This window comes from Salvelinus namaycush, chromosome 27 (assembly GCF_016432855.1).
Source record: "Salvelinus namaycush isolate Seneca chromosome 27, SaNama_1.0, whole genome shotgun sequence".
In the NCBI taxonomy this organism is placed as follows: domain Eukaryota; kingdom Metazoa; phylum Chordata; class Actinopteri; order Salmoniformes; family Salmonidae; genus Salvelinus; species Salvelinus namaycush.
In genome coordinates, this window is record NC_052333.1 from 33,017,416 (window position 1) to 33,036,689 (window position 19,274).

Below are 19,274 nucleotides of genomic sequence, written 5' to 3' on the forward strand. Positions count from 1 at the left end.
TTAAAAGTCTGATGGCCTTGAGATAGAAGCTGTTTTTCAGTCTCTCGGTCCCAGCTTTGATGCACCTGTACTGACCTTGCTTTCTGGATGATAGTGGGGTGAACAGGCAGTGGCTCGGGTGGTTGTTGTCCTTGATGATCTTTTTGACCTTCCTGTGACATCGGGTGCCGTAGGTGTCCTGGAGGGCAGGTCGTTTGCCCCCGGTGATGCGTTGGGCAAGCTTTTTTGGTACTTTCTCAAGTCATCAATAGCCTATCATTGCATCATACTGCCCATATCTTCTGATTTCTAAGTCATTCCAAGGTTTGTATCATTCACAATTAAAGTTGCCAAATAACTCTAAATCTAGTGTGTAGGACCTGTTTCAAATGATCACTTTTATGCTCAACATAGCCACTTGATATGCACACTCGCTCTGGAATGGTGAAAAGCGTCCTTCCTATTTTATTCAGTTCAGTTATATTCTTATAAAATCATAAGATAATGGCACGGGACTTAATCATATCTTGTCTGCTAAATGAACAAGCCTACAGCCTAAGGCATGGCGCATAGCCAGATAGCAACTCATTCTGTTCATCTGAAAACATTTTTTTTGACCTGCCTAAAATATACAGAACAAAAATATAAACGCAACATGTGATGTGTTTGTCCAATGTTTCATGAGCTGAAATAAGATCCCAGAAATGTTCCAGTCACACACAAAGCTTATTTCTCTAAAATGTTGTGCACATTTGTTTACATCCCTGTTTGTGAGCATTTCTCCGTTGCCAAGATAATCTGTCCAACTGACAGGTGTGGCATATCAAGAAGCTGATTAAACAGCAGGATCATTACACAGGTGCACCTTGTGCTGGGGGGAAATAAAAGGCCCCTTTAAAATGTGAAGTTATGCCACACTACACAATGCCACAGATGTCTCACGTTTTGAGGGATTGTGCAATTGGCATACTGACTGTAGGAATGTCCACCAGTACTTTTGCCAGACAATTTAGTGTTCATTTCTCTCTCATAAGCAGTCTTCAATGTCGTTTTAGAGAATTTGGTAGTTCATCAACCTGCCTCACAACAGCAGACCACTTGTAACCACGCCAGTCCAGGACATCTACATCCGGCTTCTTCACCTGCTGCATCGTCTGAGACCAGCCACCCAGACAGCTGATGAAACTGTGGGTTTGCACAACTGAAGAATTTCTGCACAAATTGTCAGAAACCGTCTCAGGGAAGCTCATCTGCAAGCTCGTAGTCCTCACCAGGGTCTTGACTGTAGTTCAGCCTTGTAACCGTCTTCAGTGGGCAAATGCTCCCCTTCACTGGCACGCTGGAGAAGTGTGCTCTTCACGGATGAATCCCGGTTTCAACTGTACCGGGCAGATGGCATCGTGTGGGTGAGCAGTTTGCTCATGTCAACGTTGTGAACATAGTGCCCCATGGAGGTGGTGGGGTTATGGTATGGGCAGGCATAAACTATGGACAATGAACAATTGCCTTTTATCGATGGCAATTTGAATGCACAGAGATACCGTGACGAGATCCTGAGGCCCATTGTCATGCCAATCATCCGTCACCATCACTTCATGTTTCAGCGTGATAATACACGGCCCCATGTCGCAAGGATCTGTACACAATTCCTGGAAGCTGAAAAATGTCCCAATTCTTCCATGGCCTACATACTCACCAGACATGTCACCCATTGAGCATGTTTGGGATGCTCTGGATCGACGTGCTCAACAGCGTGTTCACGTTCCCGCCGATATCTAGCATCTTCACACAGCCATTGAAGAGGGGTGGGACAACCATGCCACAGAGCACAATCAACAGCTTGATCAACTCTATGCGAAGGAGATGTGACCACCACTTGCCTCATGCAGTGTGACATCAGATATGGAATGCTTTTCTGATCCATGCCGACAGATTCATATCTGTATTCCCAGTCATGTGAAATCCATAGATTAGGGCCTAATGAATGTATTTCAATTGACTGATTTCGTTATATCGACTGTAACGCAGTAAAATCTTAAATTATTGCATGTGGCATTTATATTTTTGTTCAGTGTAAATTATGTATTGTAATTGATTTATTCAACTTTTTAAAAATGCTAGATGTCCCAACGGTGCGCATCAGCGGCTTGTATGCTTGGAGATGTCAAACGTGTCTGTTAATTAACGGGCAGTTACCGTGAGATCGACAGTCTTTTGCATGACAACAACCGGTTGACAAAATGTCATGACCGCCATAGCCCTAGGCATTAGGTACATGGCTTTTTATAACATGGCCCCATAACATCTCTTTATCATAATATCAGTTGTAGTTCATGGCATTGTTACTGCTTGGTATCCTATATCAAATAGCCTTGCCTATATAGACAGTGAATAACTCTATGGCCTGTTCCCATACAAAACGACCAAACAAGTAACTCTGCCTATGAGTTATTCCATAAGAACAAAAGTGAGACCTTTTTTGGAGATGTTTTTTTTTTTTTTTTCGAGGGAACTTACGTTGTGTCATAGAGAGTGATCTCTCACAGAATGATCTTGTCTGGCATTTACACGGACTGTCCATGTGGCTGTTTCCAGGTACACTCCAGTGGGGCGCTCCTTCTTCTCCCCTCCGGAGGGTTACTACCACCCCCTGGGCGGAGGCAGGGAGGTGTGGTTCGGCTTCCATCAGTCGGTCCGGCCTGCCATGTGGAACATGATGCTCAACATCGATGGTAAGCGCAGTAGTCAATTTCTTACTGTAACTTTTGTGTAGATAAAAAAAAAAAATCCCAGGCTGTGTGTGCTTGTACATTTGTGTCTGGGTAATATAACATAGATTTAGGGTTTCTTTGGTCATGAACCCTACATTTTCCTTGACCCCCCCCCACAGTCTCCGCCACTGCTTTCTACCGTGCCCAGCCCGTGATCGAGTTCATGTGCGAGGTGCTCGACATCCAGAACATCAACGAGCAGACCAAGCCACTCACCGACTCCCAACGCGTCAAGTTCACCAAGGAGATCCGAGGTGGGTGGGGACCTGCAGGTCAGACCAATGTTTTTACCATGTTTCTACACACCAAGTCTGCATCTGAAATGGCACCCTATAGACGTGTTAGCTGACAACGTCACAAACTGTGCGCACGCTTCAATGGGGCAGAAGGCTCTGTGTTGTTGTGATTCTGGATGGCCAGATAGCTAGCTACAATGACAAGAAGCGGCCATGTGGGGTATCGTAGGTGTCTCGTTTCAGCTAGTTTTTTTATATTTTTCTTGATACAATGTCTTGTTTTGACTGATGTCACGTCTATGCAAATATGGCAAAAATTCGCTAGCTATTCAACAGCTGTAACGATGTATTTGAGACAAGTGCTCATTGTGCAAATGTAAGTTTGTATTCAATAAATATTGGGAGACGTAAACTAGATTTAATGTTGTCAACAGTCTAAGCCAACCTCGTCTGTTTTGCCCCATAGTTGCGCACGCATCGGTTTTGTTGCTAAACAACCAAGCAGTCTATTCACTATATAATGCACTACTTATATGCCCTGGTCAAAAGTAGTGCACTACATAGGGAATCGGGTGACATTTCGGAGGTGCACCACACCTTATTAGACAGCATCCACCCACCCAGACAATTGTAGTGTACCTCAGGGTCGCGTGTCAAGTCCATTCCAATTCAGGAAGCTTAAGAATTGTGAAGAATCTTTACTAAAAATAAATGACCCTTTTATAACTCTTATCTCTTGACTTGGAATTTCAATGGATATGAATTGAGATGGATTTGATAACCATCCGTGATGTACACCCATAATCTACACTATGGGCTGAATCCTAACGTGAGATATGCGTGCTTGACTAACTAACTTTTGTGTAAATCATGCATTGCTGTGAATGGGTTTGAGTTATGCACAGCAATAGTAAGTTCGAGTTAGGCCATTTTGACAGTCAGATGGAGTGACTCGCCAACTGCCTAGATTTTCAATGATGCTTAAATGTCTTTTCAAACTCCTCGTTATACTCCCCGTCTTCGTTTGTGGCCGTATTTTGATGTGCTCTTCTGGGTGTTTCTATGCGTATGTTTTTCGCTCTCAGGTCTGAAAGTCGAGGTCACCCACTGTGGTCAGATGAAAAGGAAGTATCGCGTGTGCAATGTCACTCGCCGCCCCGCCAGCCACCAAACGTAAGTGCTGCACTAGTCGCTACACATTCCAGTTAGCGTCTTTCACGTGTCCCTGCGGCCCTAGCCCTCCTACGTGACGTTTCTCTTGATGCAAAACCCAAGGCGAGATGCATTGCTCTTTCCTTTTGTTTTTCTCTTTTGGTTTATTAATACAATGTATTAGTATGTACAGAGGGGAGAACAAGTATTTGATACACTGCCGATTTTGCAGGTTTTCCTACTTACAAAGCATGTAGAGGTCTGTAATTTTTTATCATAGGTACACTTCAACTGTGAGAGACAGAATCTAAAAAAAAAAATCCAGAAAATCACATTGTATGATTTTTAAGTAATTCATTTGCATTTTATTGCATGACATAAGTATTTGATCACCTACCAACCAGTATGATTACCAGCTCACAGACCTGTTAGTTTTTCTTTAAGAAGCCCTCCTGTTCTCCACTCATTACCTGTATTAACTGCACCTGTTTGAACTCATTACCTGTATAAAAGACACCTGTCTACACCCTCAATCAAACAGACTCCAACCTCTCCACAATGGCCAAGACCAGAGAGCTGTGTGAGGACATCAGGGATAAAAGTGTAGACCTGCACAAGGCTGGGATGGGCTACAGGACAATAGGCAAGCAGCTTGGTGAGAAGGCAACAACTGTTGGCGCAATTATTAGGAAATTGAAGAAGTTCAAGATGACGGTCAATCACCCTCGGTCTGGGGCTCCATGCAAGATCTCACCTTGTGGGGCATCAATGATCATGAGGAAGGTGAGGGATCAGCCCAGAACTACATGGCAGGACCTGGTCAATGACCTGAAGAGAGCTGGGACCACAGTCTCACAGAAAACCATTAGTAACACACTACGCCGTCATGGATTAAAATCCTGCAGCGCACGCAAGGTCCCCCTGCTCAAGCCAGCGCATGTCCAGGCCCGTCTGAAGTTTGCCAATGACAATCTGGATGATCCAGAGGAGGAATGGGAGAAGGTAATTTGGTCTGATGAGACAAAAATAGAGCTTTTTGGTCTAAACTCCACTCGCCGTGTTTGGAGGAAGAAGAAGGATGAGTACAACCCCAAGAACACCATCCCAACCGTGAAGCATGGAGGTGGAAACATCATTCTTTGGGGATGCTTTTCTGAAAAGGGGACAGGACGACTGCACCGTATTGAGGGGAGGATGGATGGGGCCATATCGCGAGATCTTGGCCAACAACCTCCTTCCCTCAGTAAGAGCATTGAAGATGGGTCGTGGCTGGGTCTTCCAGCATGACAACGACCCAAAACACACAGCCAGGGCAACTAAGGAGTGGCTCCGTAAGAAGCATCTCAAGATCCTGGAGTGGCCTAGCCAGTCTCCAGACCTGAACCCAATAGAAAATCTTTGGAGGGAGCTGAAAGTCCGTATTGCCATGCCTGAAAGTCCTACACCCATCCAGCGACAGCCCCGAAACCTGAAGGATCTGGAGAAGGTCTGTATGGAGGAGTGGGCCAAAATCCCTGCTGCAGTGTGTGCAAACCTGGTCAAAAACTACAGGAAACGTATGATCTCTGTAATTGCAAACAAAGGTTTCTGTACCAAATATTAAGTTCTGCTTTTCTGATGTATCAAATACTTATGTCATGCAATAAAATGCAAATTAATTACTTAAAAATCATACAATGTGATTTTCTGGATTTTTGTTTTAGATTCCGTCTCTCACAGTTGAAGTGTACCTATGATAAAAATGACAGACCTCTACATGCTTTGTAAGTAGGAAAACCTGCAAAATCGGCAGTATATCAAATACTTGTTCTCCCCACTGTATTATGTTCTTGTCTGCCTGTTGCTCAGGTTCCCCTTACAGCTGGAGAATGGCCAGGCCATGGAGTGTACAGTGGCTCAGTACTTCAAGCAGAAGTACAGCCTACAGCTCAAATACCCCCACCTGCCCTGCCTACAAGTGGGGCAGGAACAGAAGCACACCTACCTGCCCCTGGAGGTGAGAGGGTGGCTCTAAAAGACACACACACACACACCTCAAATTAACTCCTACTGTATGTATAGAGTGCACTCAAGATATCGCTGCAAGTTTCTCTCACGGTGGTCTTCCAAGCGTTCGTGGCTTTGACGAAATTGCCTGAAGGCATCACTGATGCACTCAGTGCACCTATGCATTGTTGAAAAAAAAGAGGGTTTGGGACGTAGGCATGGTCAGACTTTAGTTTCCAGTTTACTGCAGTTCATTAGGCACCAAATGGACAGAAACGAGTACCTGTCCCATAAGAAACAATCCTTTTCATGTTTCTCCATTACTTGAGTACAGCGTTATTCAGTAACTAACTATTCTCTGTCCGCATACAGGTTTGTAACATTGTGGCCGGGCAGCGCTGCATCAAGAAGCTGACAGACAACCAGACTTCCACCATGATCAAAGCTACAGCACGTTCTGCACCCGACAGGCAGGAAGAGATCAGCCGACTGGTGAGTCATTGCTCCTCCCTCAGTGGTGCAAGTGTGAACTGCAACACAGGAAGTGCAGAGCCGTAGGCTGAGGCAGCCGTGAGGTTTTTGCAAGGAAAATGCCCTGTTGGGTCTTTTGAGTGTTTGCCATGTCAGTTTTACTGTTTTCTAAAGATGTGTGGTGGTCCAGAAATGGTCCCCAGTCTTGAAACGCCAACCTCAGTACACATATCTCTTGCCTGGTGTCATATGGTTTGTCTACTCTGAATATTCAATTTCCCCCCAAAACTTCGAGGCAGGGTTACTGTAAAGTAACCGTTTGTGTAAAAATGGCTTTATGAATTGATTGATCTATTACTGGTATTGGTGATTGTCGATTTGAGGTAGAACTCTAAATGATTGATTTACGACTAAAAATGTGACCCACCATCTTGATTCGGTCCTTTTGTAACAACTTTTTATTACATTTTTACATTGTATAAAAGTAAACTCTTGAGCTAGAAAATGGTATATCATACACTGCAGTTGATAAACTTGTAACCCCACTTTTGAGAAAATGGCCTGTGAATGTTTTGGTAAACCTACTGGGGAGCTCTTCTTTGTCTACACCCATTCAGCATCGTTCACACCCTCTTAAGCCTTAGCCCTGCCCATCTCTTTCAGGACTCACGTGTTAGGCCATGTGCTAAACAGAGTAAGGTAGTGTAGTAAATAACTAAAGATAAAGACTAAACGTGGTGAAATTAGTAGTAAAAAATACACTATTTAGTCCTTGGCCTACATCCTAATCGGTCTTTGGTGCAGGGCATGTTAACATTACCGTCTCTGTTAAACGCACACTATATCAAATAAAGTCGAAATTGATTTGTCACATGGACATGATAAAGGTGTAAAAGGTACAGTGAAATGGTTACTTGCGTAGTGGCGTCTTTTTGTTTAGACCAGGGGTTCTTAAACTTGTTCAGCCTGAGACCCAAATGCGAAATTCTGTGTTTTTCCTGGGACCCAGGCTTATGAAAACAACATGCAGCTACTCATAAATATCCCGACATTTAATTGCCTTTATGCCTGGTTGAACTTTTCAACAAGTATGTCTATTCTGGGCTAAATCTTTGACAGTGCAACCCTGAGGTCATGTACTAACGTTAGCTAGCTATTAGCTGTGTACAAGGGGATTGTTTGAAAGAGAAACTCACATCTACTACTACTGAGTGATAGTACTCCCTTAATTCTGCTTATCATTTTTTCCCACTGTCGAAGCACTGTTTTTCCTGAAGCATTGTGCACTGTTCTGAAAGAACTTTACCGTCATGCTGTGGATGTTTGGTCAGGACGTGTTGTTTTGAGTCTCATTACTAAGCACTTCCAGGCACAAAACACATCTTTGGTGATTAGCACCTGTTAAATTCAGGGCAGCAATGTTAAGAGCAGTAGCAACACTTTTTTTGCAGTTCATTTTATCTTAAATGCCGCGGTAGAAAGGATTATCTACACATAATGAGCAGCTCATGTTATAGACCGACGCGTGCTACATGGCAGACCAATCCGAACGAATCTCTCGGCCCATCCATTCTATCAGACAATCATGGCTAGTGGGAAGGTTCTTGGCTTTTTCCAGGGCTAAACAAACTAGACTTGTAATTTTTTTAATGGTTTGTTCATATTTACAGATGGTACAAGTTTTTTTATTAAGGCACATGAAAGTTCATATTGTCCAGAAGGCACTCTTGTCCGAAAAATGTTTTAAAACCTTTTTTTCCGTTCAAATGTGAAGTAGTGACGTGCGACATACGGCAAGCTTCCTGGAACGGGTCGCAAATGCTCTAGACACTAGCAGGAAATCCATGTGTTCTCTGCTTGCCTAACCCCTTTTCCTCCTTTTCACACCAACCTCTCTCTCTTCATCCCCCCCAGGTCAAAAGCAACAGCATGGTGGGTGGTCCTGACCCTTACCTGAAGGAGTTCGGAATCGTGGTGCACAACGACATGACTGAGGTGACGGGCCGAGTCCTCCCAGCGCCCATGCTGCAGTATGGGGGCCGGGTTAGTACCGACACTGGGCGGGACTGTGGCAGGGTGAGTACTAGGGCACTGGGCTGGGCCAATCACGGGAGGGATGGGCTGTTCGTGTCCGTGTGTGTGAATGAAAAGGATGAGTGGATTAACCAAGGGGAGGAGGATGAGACTTCATGCCACACAGCACATTTGAATTAAATAAAATAACCCTTAACAAAAAAACAGGCTTCTAGCAAACAGTTGTTGCAAACGTTTGGCAAATTTGCCTCAAGACCCTATTTTCACATGCAAATTAGTTTTGTGGCAAACTGTTGCGGCGACGTGTGAACTTCTGGCAAATAATTCAGGTAAATTTGTGGCGAACAGTCTACCGTTTGCTGCATATTTGCTGAAAACGCTGTCTGAATATGTCAATTAGATCAGGTTTTTGGTTACTGTGTGTTAACATTGTTTATGTAGATGCAACATTTCAATCACATAGGCCAAACTTTAAATGAACATCACACAGAGAACTAAACATCCTAAATATACTAAACAACATGTATTCAATGTCTTAACAGATTAGACAAATCCAATACATTTTAAAATCATCATGCTAATGAAGAAAAGAGCAAAGACTGGATATTTCTCAAATTGTTTATTTAATATTTTTATGTACCTACAACATTTACATGAGACATGTGAACACTATGGGGATGTTGACCTTAAACATCCTAAAGGGGCAACTACAGAATTTATACGAGCCAAGTGATAACTGAGAAATAGATTTCAACCAATTGAATTTTCAAAAAAAAATAATTAAAAAAAATGTAAGGGAACCTTCATACCGGAAGGGCAGTTTTATTATTGCAACCAAAAAAAATCCCTTTTTTCAGGACCCTGTCTTTCAAAGATAATTAGTAAAAATCCAAATAACTTTTTCATTGTAAAAGGTTTTACACTGTTTCCCATGCGTGTTCAATGAACCATAAACAATTAATGAACATGCACCTGTGGAACGGTCGTTAAGACACTAACAGCTTACAGACGGTAGGCAATTAAGGTCAGTTATGAAAACTTAGTACACTAAAGAGGCCTTTCTACTGACTCTGGAAAAACACCAAAAGAAAGATGCCCAGGGTCCCTGCTCATCTGTGTGAATGTCCCTTAGGCATGCTGCAAGGAGGCATGAGGACTGCAGATGTGGTCAGGGCAATACATTGCAATGTCCTGACTGTGAGACGCCTAAGACGGCGTTACAGGGAGACAGGACGGACAGCTGATCGTCCTCGCAGTGGCAGACCACGTGTAACAACACCTGCACAGGATCGGTACATCTGAACATCACACCTGCGGGACAGGTACAGGATGGCAACAACAACTGCCCGAGTTACACCAGGAACGCACAATCCCTCCATCGGTGCTCAGACTGTCCGCAATAGGCTGAGAGAGGCTGGACTGAGGGCTTGAGGCCTGTAGTAAGGCAGGTCCTCACCAGACATCACTGGCAACAATGTCACCTATGGGCACAAACCCACCGCCCCTGGACCAGGGTTTTGTCTCAACAGGGGTGGTCGGATTCGCGTTTATCGTCGAAGGAATGAGTGTTACACCGAGGCCGGTACTCTGGAGTGGGATCGATTTGGAGGTGGCGTGTCCGTCATGGTCTGGGGGCGGTGTGTCACAGCATCATTGGACTGAGCTTGTTGTCATTGCAGGAAATCTCAATGCTGTGCGTTGCAGGGAAGACCTCCCTCGTGGTACCAGATCCAGCAGGCTCATCCTGGCATGACAATGCCACCAGCCATACTGCTTGTTCTGTGTGTGATTTCCTGCAAAACAGAAATGTCAGTGTTCTGTCATGGCCAGCGTGCTCAATCCCATTGAGCACGTCTGGGACCTGTTGGATCGGAGGGTGAGGGCTAGGGCCATTCTCCCCCCAGAAATGTCTGGGAACTTGCAGGTGCTTTGGTGGAAGAGTGGGGTAACATCTCACAGCAAGAACTGGCAAATCTGGTGCAGTCCATGAGGAGGAGATGCTGCAGTACTTAATGCAGCTGGTGGCCACACCAGATACCGACTGTTACTTTTGATTTTGATCCCCCCCCTTTGTTCAGGGACACATTATTCAATTTCTGTTGGTCACATGTCTGTGGAACTTGTTCAGTTTATGTCTGTTGTTGAATCCTGTTATGTTCATAGAAATATTTACTCATGTTAAGTTTGCTGAAAATAAACGCAGTTGACTGTGAGAGGATGTCTTTTTTTTGTTGTTGCTGGGTTTATGTAGGCTATATACACGGTCTCTACATAAGTTCCGCACAGTCTTGTATAATGTATTTATGTTTGGTATGGGTAGACCTCTTCCACAGACATTGTTATAGGTCCAATGTGGACTGTAAAACCACGTGTTGCATATGGATAATTGATCTGATCTTGGCTTGCAAGTGCACGTTAGAAAAACAGTCGGTCACAGAAATAGCTTTAATAGAGATGTACTAACAGTTTTGGCACAGTGTTGTTGGGTTATATACGCCTTTTATTGGGCCCATTTACAGTCTCTTCTGGAGTGGTTTGGACTGCTGCCTGCTGGGTAATGGAGTTTTATCATCCTCTGAAATGTGGACTGATTGCTTTTCTCGTCGCAGTTAGTTATTCATTTGTATGACTGGCACGTCTTTCAGACCCTTTTTTTTAACTGTCATGTTCACATTGTTGTAGCTGTAATAGGTTTGTGATGGAAAAAGCGACTGTCCTTGTGTTTGTCACTGTTATCATGCTGATGTTTATAATATGTTGCTGTAATTACAGTGGAGAGCTTTGCTAATCATCACTTAATCGTTCACTGATAACTTGCTGTTATTTTGATGTGATATGCACGACTGTATTAGTATTCAGTGTAATCACAATCTAATGTATATGTGACTCCATGCTGGATCAGCACCCCAGTTTTCAGGGCTTTTTCTTTCTTGAATTGCACATTAGTACATGTATAGCTTGCTGGAGAATACAATATGGTTGCCCAATTGTTACAAGAGAGGGTAGCTAACTCGACACAATGCAAAATGTAAGTAGACGCTATGGGCCCTGAACACTGGAGGTACTTCTATTCATAGCTAGAATGATCTGATAATATCTGGACCTGTATCCACAAAGCATCTCGGGTTTGGGAGTGCTGATCTAGGATCTGTCCATACAATCTTATTATTCATTATGAACTGAAAAGAAAAACTGGTCCTAGATCAGCAGTGGCACTCTTACTCTGAGACGCTTTGTGGATACAGATCCTGATATACAGTAACAGTCAAGTTTTGGAAACCTACTCATTCCAAGGTTTTTCTTTTATTTATTATGACATCAAAACTCTTAAATAACACATGGAATCATGTTTTAAACAAATCAAAAGATATTTTATATTTGTTTCTTCAAAGTAGCCACCCTCTGCCTTTGACAGCTTTTCACATTTTTGGCATTCTCTCAACCAGCTTCATGAGGTAGTCATCTGGAATGCATTTCAATTAACAGGTGTGCCTTGTTAATTTGTGGAAATTCTTTCCTTTAATGCGTTTGAGCCAATCAGTTGTGTTGTGACAAGGTAGGGGTGGTATACAGAAGATGGCCCTATTTGGTAAAAGACCAAGTCTATATTATGGCAAGAACAGCTCAAATGAGCAAAGAGGAACAACAGTCCATCACTTTAAGACATGAAGGTCCGTCAATACGGAACATTTCAAGAACTTTGAAAGTGCAGTCGCAAAAACCATCTAGCGCTATGATGAAACTGGCTCTCATGAGGACCGCCACAGGAAAGGAAGACCCAGAGTTACCTCTGCTGCAGAGGATATGTTCATTAGAATTACCAGCCCAATTAAATGCTTCACCGAGTTCAAGTAACAGACACATCTCAACATCAACTGTTAAGAGGAGACTGCATGAATCAGGCCTTCATGGTGAAATTGCTGCAAAGAAACCACTACTAAAGGACACCAGTAAGAAGAAGAGACTTGCTTGGGCCAAGAAACACGAGCAATGGACATTAGACCGGTGGAAATGTGTCCTTTTGGTCTGAGTCCTAAATTGAGATTGTTGGTTCCAAACGCCATGTCTTTGTGAGACGCAGAGTAGATGAGCGGATGATCTCTGCATGTGGTTCCCACTGTGAAGCATGGAGGAGGAGGTGTGATGCTATTGTGGTGCTTTGCTGGGGACACTGTCAGTGACTTATTTAGTTGAAGGCACACTTAACCAGCATGGCTACCACAGCATTCTGCAGTGATATGCCATCCCAACTGGCTTGCGATTATCTGGACTCTGTTTGTTTTTCAACAGGATAATGTCCCAACACACCTCCAGGCTATGTAAGGGCCATTTGACCAAGAAGGAGAGTGATGGAGTGCTGCATCAGATGACCTGGCCTCCTCAATTGGGTTGAGGTCAGGTGATTGTGATGGTTTGGGATGAGATGGACTGCTGAGTGAAGGAAAAGCAGACAACAAGTGCTCAGCATATGTGGGAACTCCTTCAAGACGATTGGAAAAGCATTCCTCATGAAGCTGGTTGAGAGAATGCCAAGAGTGCAACGCTGTCAAAGGCAATGGGTGGCTACAAATCAAAATATATTTTAATTTAACATTTTCGTTACTACATGATTCCATGCGTAATTTCATAGTTTTGATGTCTTCACTATAATTCTACAAAGTAGAAAATAGTAAAAATGACAAAACCCTTGAATGACTAAGTGTCCAAACTTTTGACTGGTACTGTATGTGCTTTTATTATAAACTGGGTGGTTCAGGCCCTGAATGCTGATTGGCTGACAGCTGTGGTATACCATGGGTATGACAACATGTATTTTTACGGTTGTAATTACTTTGGTAACCAGTTTATAATAGCAATAAGGCACCTCAGGGGTTTGTGGTATATGGCCAATATACCACGGCTAAGGGCTGTGTCCAGGCACTCCGCAATGTGTCGTGCATAAGAACAGCCCTTAGCCGTGGTATATTGGCTATACACCACACCCCCTCGTGCCTTATTGCTTAAGTTGTGATAAATGAATAACACATGGCACCTAAGTGTGTATCAGCAAAATATGTTTAGAACTGGAAGGGTGGAAGCCTGCATTGTAAAGTAGTTGCTCACCTGTGGATTGGACAATTCTGGGCTTATCTTGTAGTGTACAATGGTAACTATGACGGTCATGTCTATTCTTTACATGAATGTTCTGCCCTGTTTAATAAGCTTCTGGTGCTGTCTAGCATGTGGAGGTTTTACCTGTAGGCTACTTGCTGTGGGATAGTGTGTAATAGGAGCATACGATAGTTCCCTTCGGACCACAGATCTAGGGCCAGATTCTCCTACCCTCCCAATCCTAATCACCCCCATTTAGACACACATGTAAAATGATCTGTCGCTGTATCAGTGGTATGTGGCAAATTCTACCCCCAACGTGTGTGTGTGGTGCGGGCTGGGGAGTTGTATCCTCTGTGTCGGCTGGTTAAACCGGGGGGTTCACTAAGAGCGTAGGGACTCTCTCCGCAGAATAAGACAGTGGCCACGCCCAACCAGGGCGTGTGGGACATGCGGGGGAAGCAGTTCTACGCCGGGATAGAGATCAAGGTGTGGGCCGTGGCCTGCTTCGCCCCACAGAAACAGTGCAGAGAGGACCTGCTCAAGTGAGTCATCTGCCCGTCAACCTTGGTAGACGCACCACTCCACCCAAAACTCCCCATAGCCCTCCTTAGTCTGTGTGGTGACCATTACTAATTTTAGGGCCAAATCCAAACTTGAGATCTGTGGGCTTATCTCAAAAATGATTCACATCTCTCGATGATGTACGCAAACTAGTTGAGCAAATGTATCTTAAGTTAGGATTTGGACCACAACATTAACTTAATGTTCAACAGTTTGAATGCACTTTTCTTTCTCTAGACTACAGTCCCTAAAGGTTTGTTCATGGGTTTTCTAGGAGCTTCACAGACCAGCTGAGGAAGATCTCGAAGGACGCCGGTATGCCCATCCAGGGCCAGCCGTGTTTCTGTAAATACGCCCAGGGAGCGGACAGCGTGGAACCCATGTTCAAACACCTCAAGCTGTCCTATGTGGGACTGCAGCTCATCGTGGTCATCCTGCCCGGCAAAACCCCTGTTTACGGTAAGAATCATTTTCATACCTCTTTGTTTGGGAAATCTATTTTGTTAAAAGGGCAAACTAACTACTCTTTTCACTTTTCATTTGAGAATATTAGCTCTACATTATTATTCTGTGTCCCTGGTACCACAGCGGAGGTGAAGCGGGTAGGAGACACTCTCCTGGGCATGGCCACTCAGTGTGTCCAGGTGAAGAATGTGGTGAAGACATCCCCCCAGACCCTCTCCAACCTCTGCCTCAAGATCAACGCCAAGCTGGGGGGCATCAACAACGTCCTGGTGCCCCATCAGAGGTGACAACACACACTCACTCATTAACTCAGGTTGACCCTCACTGTTGACCCTCACAGATGTTCTCACGATGGTCTTCCGAGCATTCATGGCTTTGACGAAATTGCCTGCAGGCAACACAGATGCAGTAAAACTGGGAATAAAAAAAACCACTGCTTTGTCATCAATGAAGGCACTATACACCCACACAACATACAATTACCTCATGACATGTCAATCAAATGTATTGTGTCAAAGACCTATACCTCTTCTCTGAGAGCAAAGCAACACACGTACACACACGCGCCATAAACTCTGTACGTTTATTTTATTTGCCATCTCTGCCTTTAAAAAAAAAATGTAAACCGCTTCTCCCCAGACCCTCTGTGTTCCAGCAACCCGTCATCTTCCTGGGGGCAGACGTCACTCACCCTCCAGCCGGCGACGGCAAGAAGCCCTCCATCGCGGCGGTGGTGGGCAGCATGGACGGCCACCCCAGCCGCTACTGTGCCACGGTGCGCGTGCAGACGTCGCGCCAGGACCTGTCCCAGGAGCAGCTGTACAGCCAGGAGGTCATCCAGGACCTGACCAACATGGTGCGCGAGCTGCTCATCCAGTTCTACAAGTCCACGCGCTTCAAGCCCACACGCATCATCTACTACCGAGGCGGCGTGTCCGAGGGCCAAATGAAACAGGTAACTGGGAGGGTGTGTCATTTCGGTTCTTTAGGTTCAGTTCTGTCTCCTTGTACTGAATTGACCATTGAATTACATTACAAAATGGCGTCTTATATTGAGTTGGTGGCTGGTTAACCCTTTGAGCAGTTATTCTTTGTTGAAATTTCTGATTAAATAAGGCTTTAATTCGCAGCCCTTTTGCAATACCTGACGTGGTGTAAAGGGTAACATATGCTATCGGTACTCAAAGTGTTTAGAAGGTGCGGGGTGGGGCCACTGTTCATTTTCACACCGCTTTTTTACTTTATGTAGTCTAGTTTTTGTTATTTTGACTAAAATATAATGAGGTCATATTTTTGGCATTTGAACAATGATTTTGTCTAGTTATCAAAATTATGAAAACAATGGGCCATTTTAGTCACCTAAATCACTGACTTCCATGTGCACGAACATACATGGCCTTGTCCTACCAACATATGTTTCTGCATAACATTGGCAGAAGAACACATTACTCAGCAGCAGATAAAAAAAATCACACCCCTTGACTGGGCTCCAGATGAATTTTTTTTCAGTTGGTGGCACCAGCCCGTGATTTAGTTGCACCAATTTTTTTTCCCGCAGCGTCACACAATAGATTATACTTAAAAAAAAAACGTATCACCTGAAGTCATTCGCAGTGCTTCAGATTGTGTCGTAGATTTCTGAGATGGAAGGCTATTCGAGAAGTAAGTAGTTTCATCGAACACGTCCAAGCAGAAATGCATGATTCAAGATCATTCGATGTGCAACCTAATCCAGTGATTGTCATGTATTGTGACCAATAGGGTATTGTTATATTTTTTCTTTTGAAATAAGCCTTCTCAATTTTGTTGTGCAATAGAGATGAATTTGCATAAAATCTTTGTGCACTAATATCATAGGGGTCTAATTCACCACAAGGAAGTGAGAACTCAGAACACATGAGCTAGATCGCTAACACTACATATAATACTCACTGCTAGTAGTCATGTATTAATCTATTAAACAGCCAATTGAATGTCCTAAAAAACGTTGCAGTTGTAGCCTGTAACCCTATGCACTCAAAATGGCCGATGTGTTTTTCACACGCTTCCCCATCAAATCTGTCTGTTTAATCTAGAGAGAACATTATTATTTTAATTTTTTTCATTGGACGTGTCGCAATCTACTGCATCCACCAATGTCGCCCTTCCGCATCTGCGGTGAAAGCTGGCAGAGCAACAGCGGTGTTTGTCAGACCATGAGACATCCCGAAGAATCCGTCTTAACAAGATAAAGGACAGACACTCCAGAAAAACGAAATGTTTTGTTTAGTGAATATTTTATTCAGTACGTTTCTGTGGGCTAATAACAGTAAGGCCAAATTCAATGTTTCATCAAATCATTTGTGTAAAGATGTTTTTTTGTAAATATACCTTAAGGGGTCTTAAAATGTAAAATCAAATAGGTAAATTATCCTTGCTGTGACCGTTATAACAATTCCATATGTTAGCTTAGTCCCCCCACCCCCCTGGCTTACACAGGGCTTAGACTCTAGAGGGTTGAAGCCATATGAAATATATTGGTTGTAAAATATACTGAAATAAAATATAAACGCAACATGCAACAATTTAAACCACTTTACTGAGTTTATTTTATTTAACCTTTGTTTAACTAGGCAAGTCAGTTAAGAACAAATTCTTATTTACAATGACGGCCTACCAAAAGGCCTCCTGCGGGGACGGGGGCCAGGGATTAAAATAAATAAGTACAATATAAATATAGGACAAAACACACATCACGGCGAGAGACAACCCTACCTAAAGCGAGACCTAAGACAACACAGCATGGTAGCAACACAACAACAACATGGTAGCAACACAATATGACAACAACATGGTAGCAGCACAAAACATGGTACAAACATTGGGCACAGACAACAGCACAAAGGGCAAGAAGGTAGAGACAACAATACATCACACAAAGCAGCCACAACTGTCAGTAAGAGTGTCCATGATTAATTATTTGAATGAAGAGATTGAGATTAAACTGTCCAGTTTGAGTGTTTGTTTGCAGTTCATAGTTACAGTTCATATAAGTAAATCTGTCAATTTAAATAAATAAATTGGGGCCTAATCGATAGATTTCACGACTGGGCAGGGGCGCAGCCATCGGTGGGCCTGGGAGGGCATAGGCCCCACCCACTTGGGAGCCGGGGCCACCCACTGGGGAGCCAACAGAACTACTACTCATTTTCATCAGCTGTCTGGGTGGCTGGTCTCCGATGATCCCGCAGGTGAATAAGCCGGATGTGGAGATACTGGGCTGGCGTGGTTACACGTGGTCTGCTGTTGATGCCGGTTGGACGTACTGCCAAATTCTCTAAAACGACTTTGGAGGTGGTTTTTGGTAGAGAAATGAGCAATAAATTCTTTGGCAACAGCTCTGGTGGACATTCCTGCAGTCAGCGTACCAATTGCACACTCCCTCAACTATAGACATCTGTGGCATTGTTGTGTGACAAAACTGCACATTTTAGTGGCCTTTTGTCACCAGCACAAGGTGCACCTGTGTAATGATCATTCTGTTTTATCTGCTTCTTGACGAGTCAGGTTGATGGATTATCTTGGCAAAGAAGAAATGCTCACTAAAAGTTATGGAAACAAATGTGTTTATAAAAATAAAAAAAAGCTTTTTGCATATAGAACATTTCTGTGATCTTTTATTTCAGCTCATGAAACATGGGACCAACACTTTACATGTTGTTTTATTTTTATTCAGTATTGTTGCTATTGAGCTCAATATGAAGAGATAACAAAATATATCCACAGAAAGCTGAGAATGGTAGTTGCTTACAAAGCCATGTATTTCCCGCAATTTGGATTTTGAAATATTATACAACTAGAAACCTTTTTCTCACCTGGAGCATGCATCGGGGAGAGAGTGACTCGCTCATCACAGCAGCAGGCCCCAGCGAAACAAGCCCCAGTGGAACAGGCCTAAGGGCTGGGAAGACACTTTCATTACAGGAGGTGTGAGGATAATGCACTTTACTGTTTGACCAAGTTAACAGATCACCGACCATTTCGAATCCCACCGTGCCTTCTCCGCTATGCAATTTGGTTTCCGCAATCTGGTTTCCGAGCTGGTCATGGGTGCACCTCAGCCATGCTCAAGGTCCTAAACAATATCATAATCGCCATCGATAGTTGACAATACTGTGCAGCTGTATTCATCGACCTGGCCAAGGCTTTCGATTCTTTCAATCACCACATTCTTATCAGCAGACTCAACAGCCTTGGTTTCTTCAATGCCATAACTTTCCTTCCGTGGCCTCCAACTGCTCTTAAATGCAAGTAAAACTAAATGTATGCTCTTCAACCGATCGCTGCCTGCCCGTCCAGCATCACTACTCTGGATGGTTCTGACTTAGAATATGTGGACAACTACAAATACCTAGGTGTCTGGTTAGACTGTAAACTCTCCTTCCAGACTCACAATAAGCATCTCCAATCCAAAATTAAATCCAGAATCGGCTTCCTATTTCGTAACCAAGCATCCTTCACTCGTGCTGCCAAACATACCCTCGTA

General features: G+C 43.7%; 1 protein-coding gene and 1 non-coding gene across 7 annotated transcripts in view; both read left to right on the forward strand.

The window, feature by feature from the left end:
- Positions 1–19,274, forward strand: part of ago4 (argonaute RISC component 4) — a 41,644-nt gene that overhangs the window by 16,137 nt on the left and 6,233 nt on the right. For 2 of the 6 annotated variants that reach the window (XM_038966030.1, XM_038966031.1), the window contains exons 5-14: positions 2,575–2,711; positions 2,870–3,022; positions 4,072–4,159; positions 5,987–6,134; positions 6,497–6,616; positions 8,510–8,671; positions 14,117–14,265; positions 14,559–14,743; positions 14,873–15,032; positions 15,389–15,704. In XM_038966030.1, coding sequence (XP_038821958.1) covers positions 2,575–2,711; positions 2,870–3,022; positions 4,072–4,159; positions 5,987–6,134; positions 6,497–6,616; positions 8,510–8,671; positions 14,117–14,265; positions 14,559–14,743; positions 14,873–15,032; positions 15,389–15,704 — 1,618 coding nt within the window. The remainder of the gene's footprint in view (positions 1–2,574; positions 2,712–2,869; positions 3,023–4,071; positions 4,160–5,986; positions 6,135–6,496; positions 6,617–8,509; positions 8,672–14,116; positions 14,266–14,558; positions 14,744–14,872; positions 15,033–15,388; positions 15,705–19,274) is intronic. The other 4 variants (XM_038966033.1, XM_038966034.1, XM_038966032.1 and 1 more) reach the window with 3 other exon arrangements.
- Positions 6,219–6,297, forward strand: LOC120022875. The gene has a single exon (XR_005472649.1). It is a non-coding gene; the product is annotated as a small nucleolar RNA SNORD35 (small nucleolar RNA).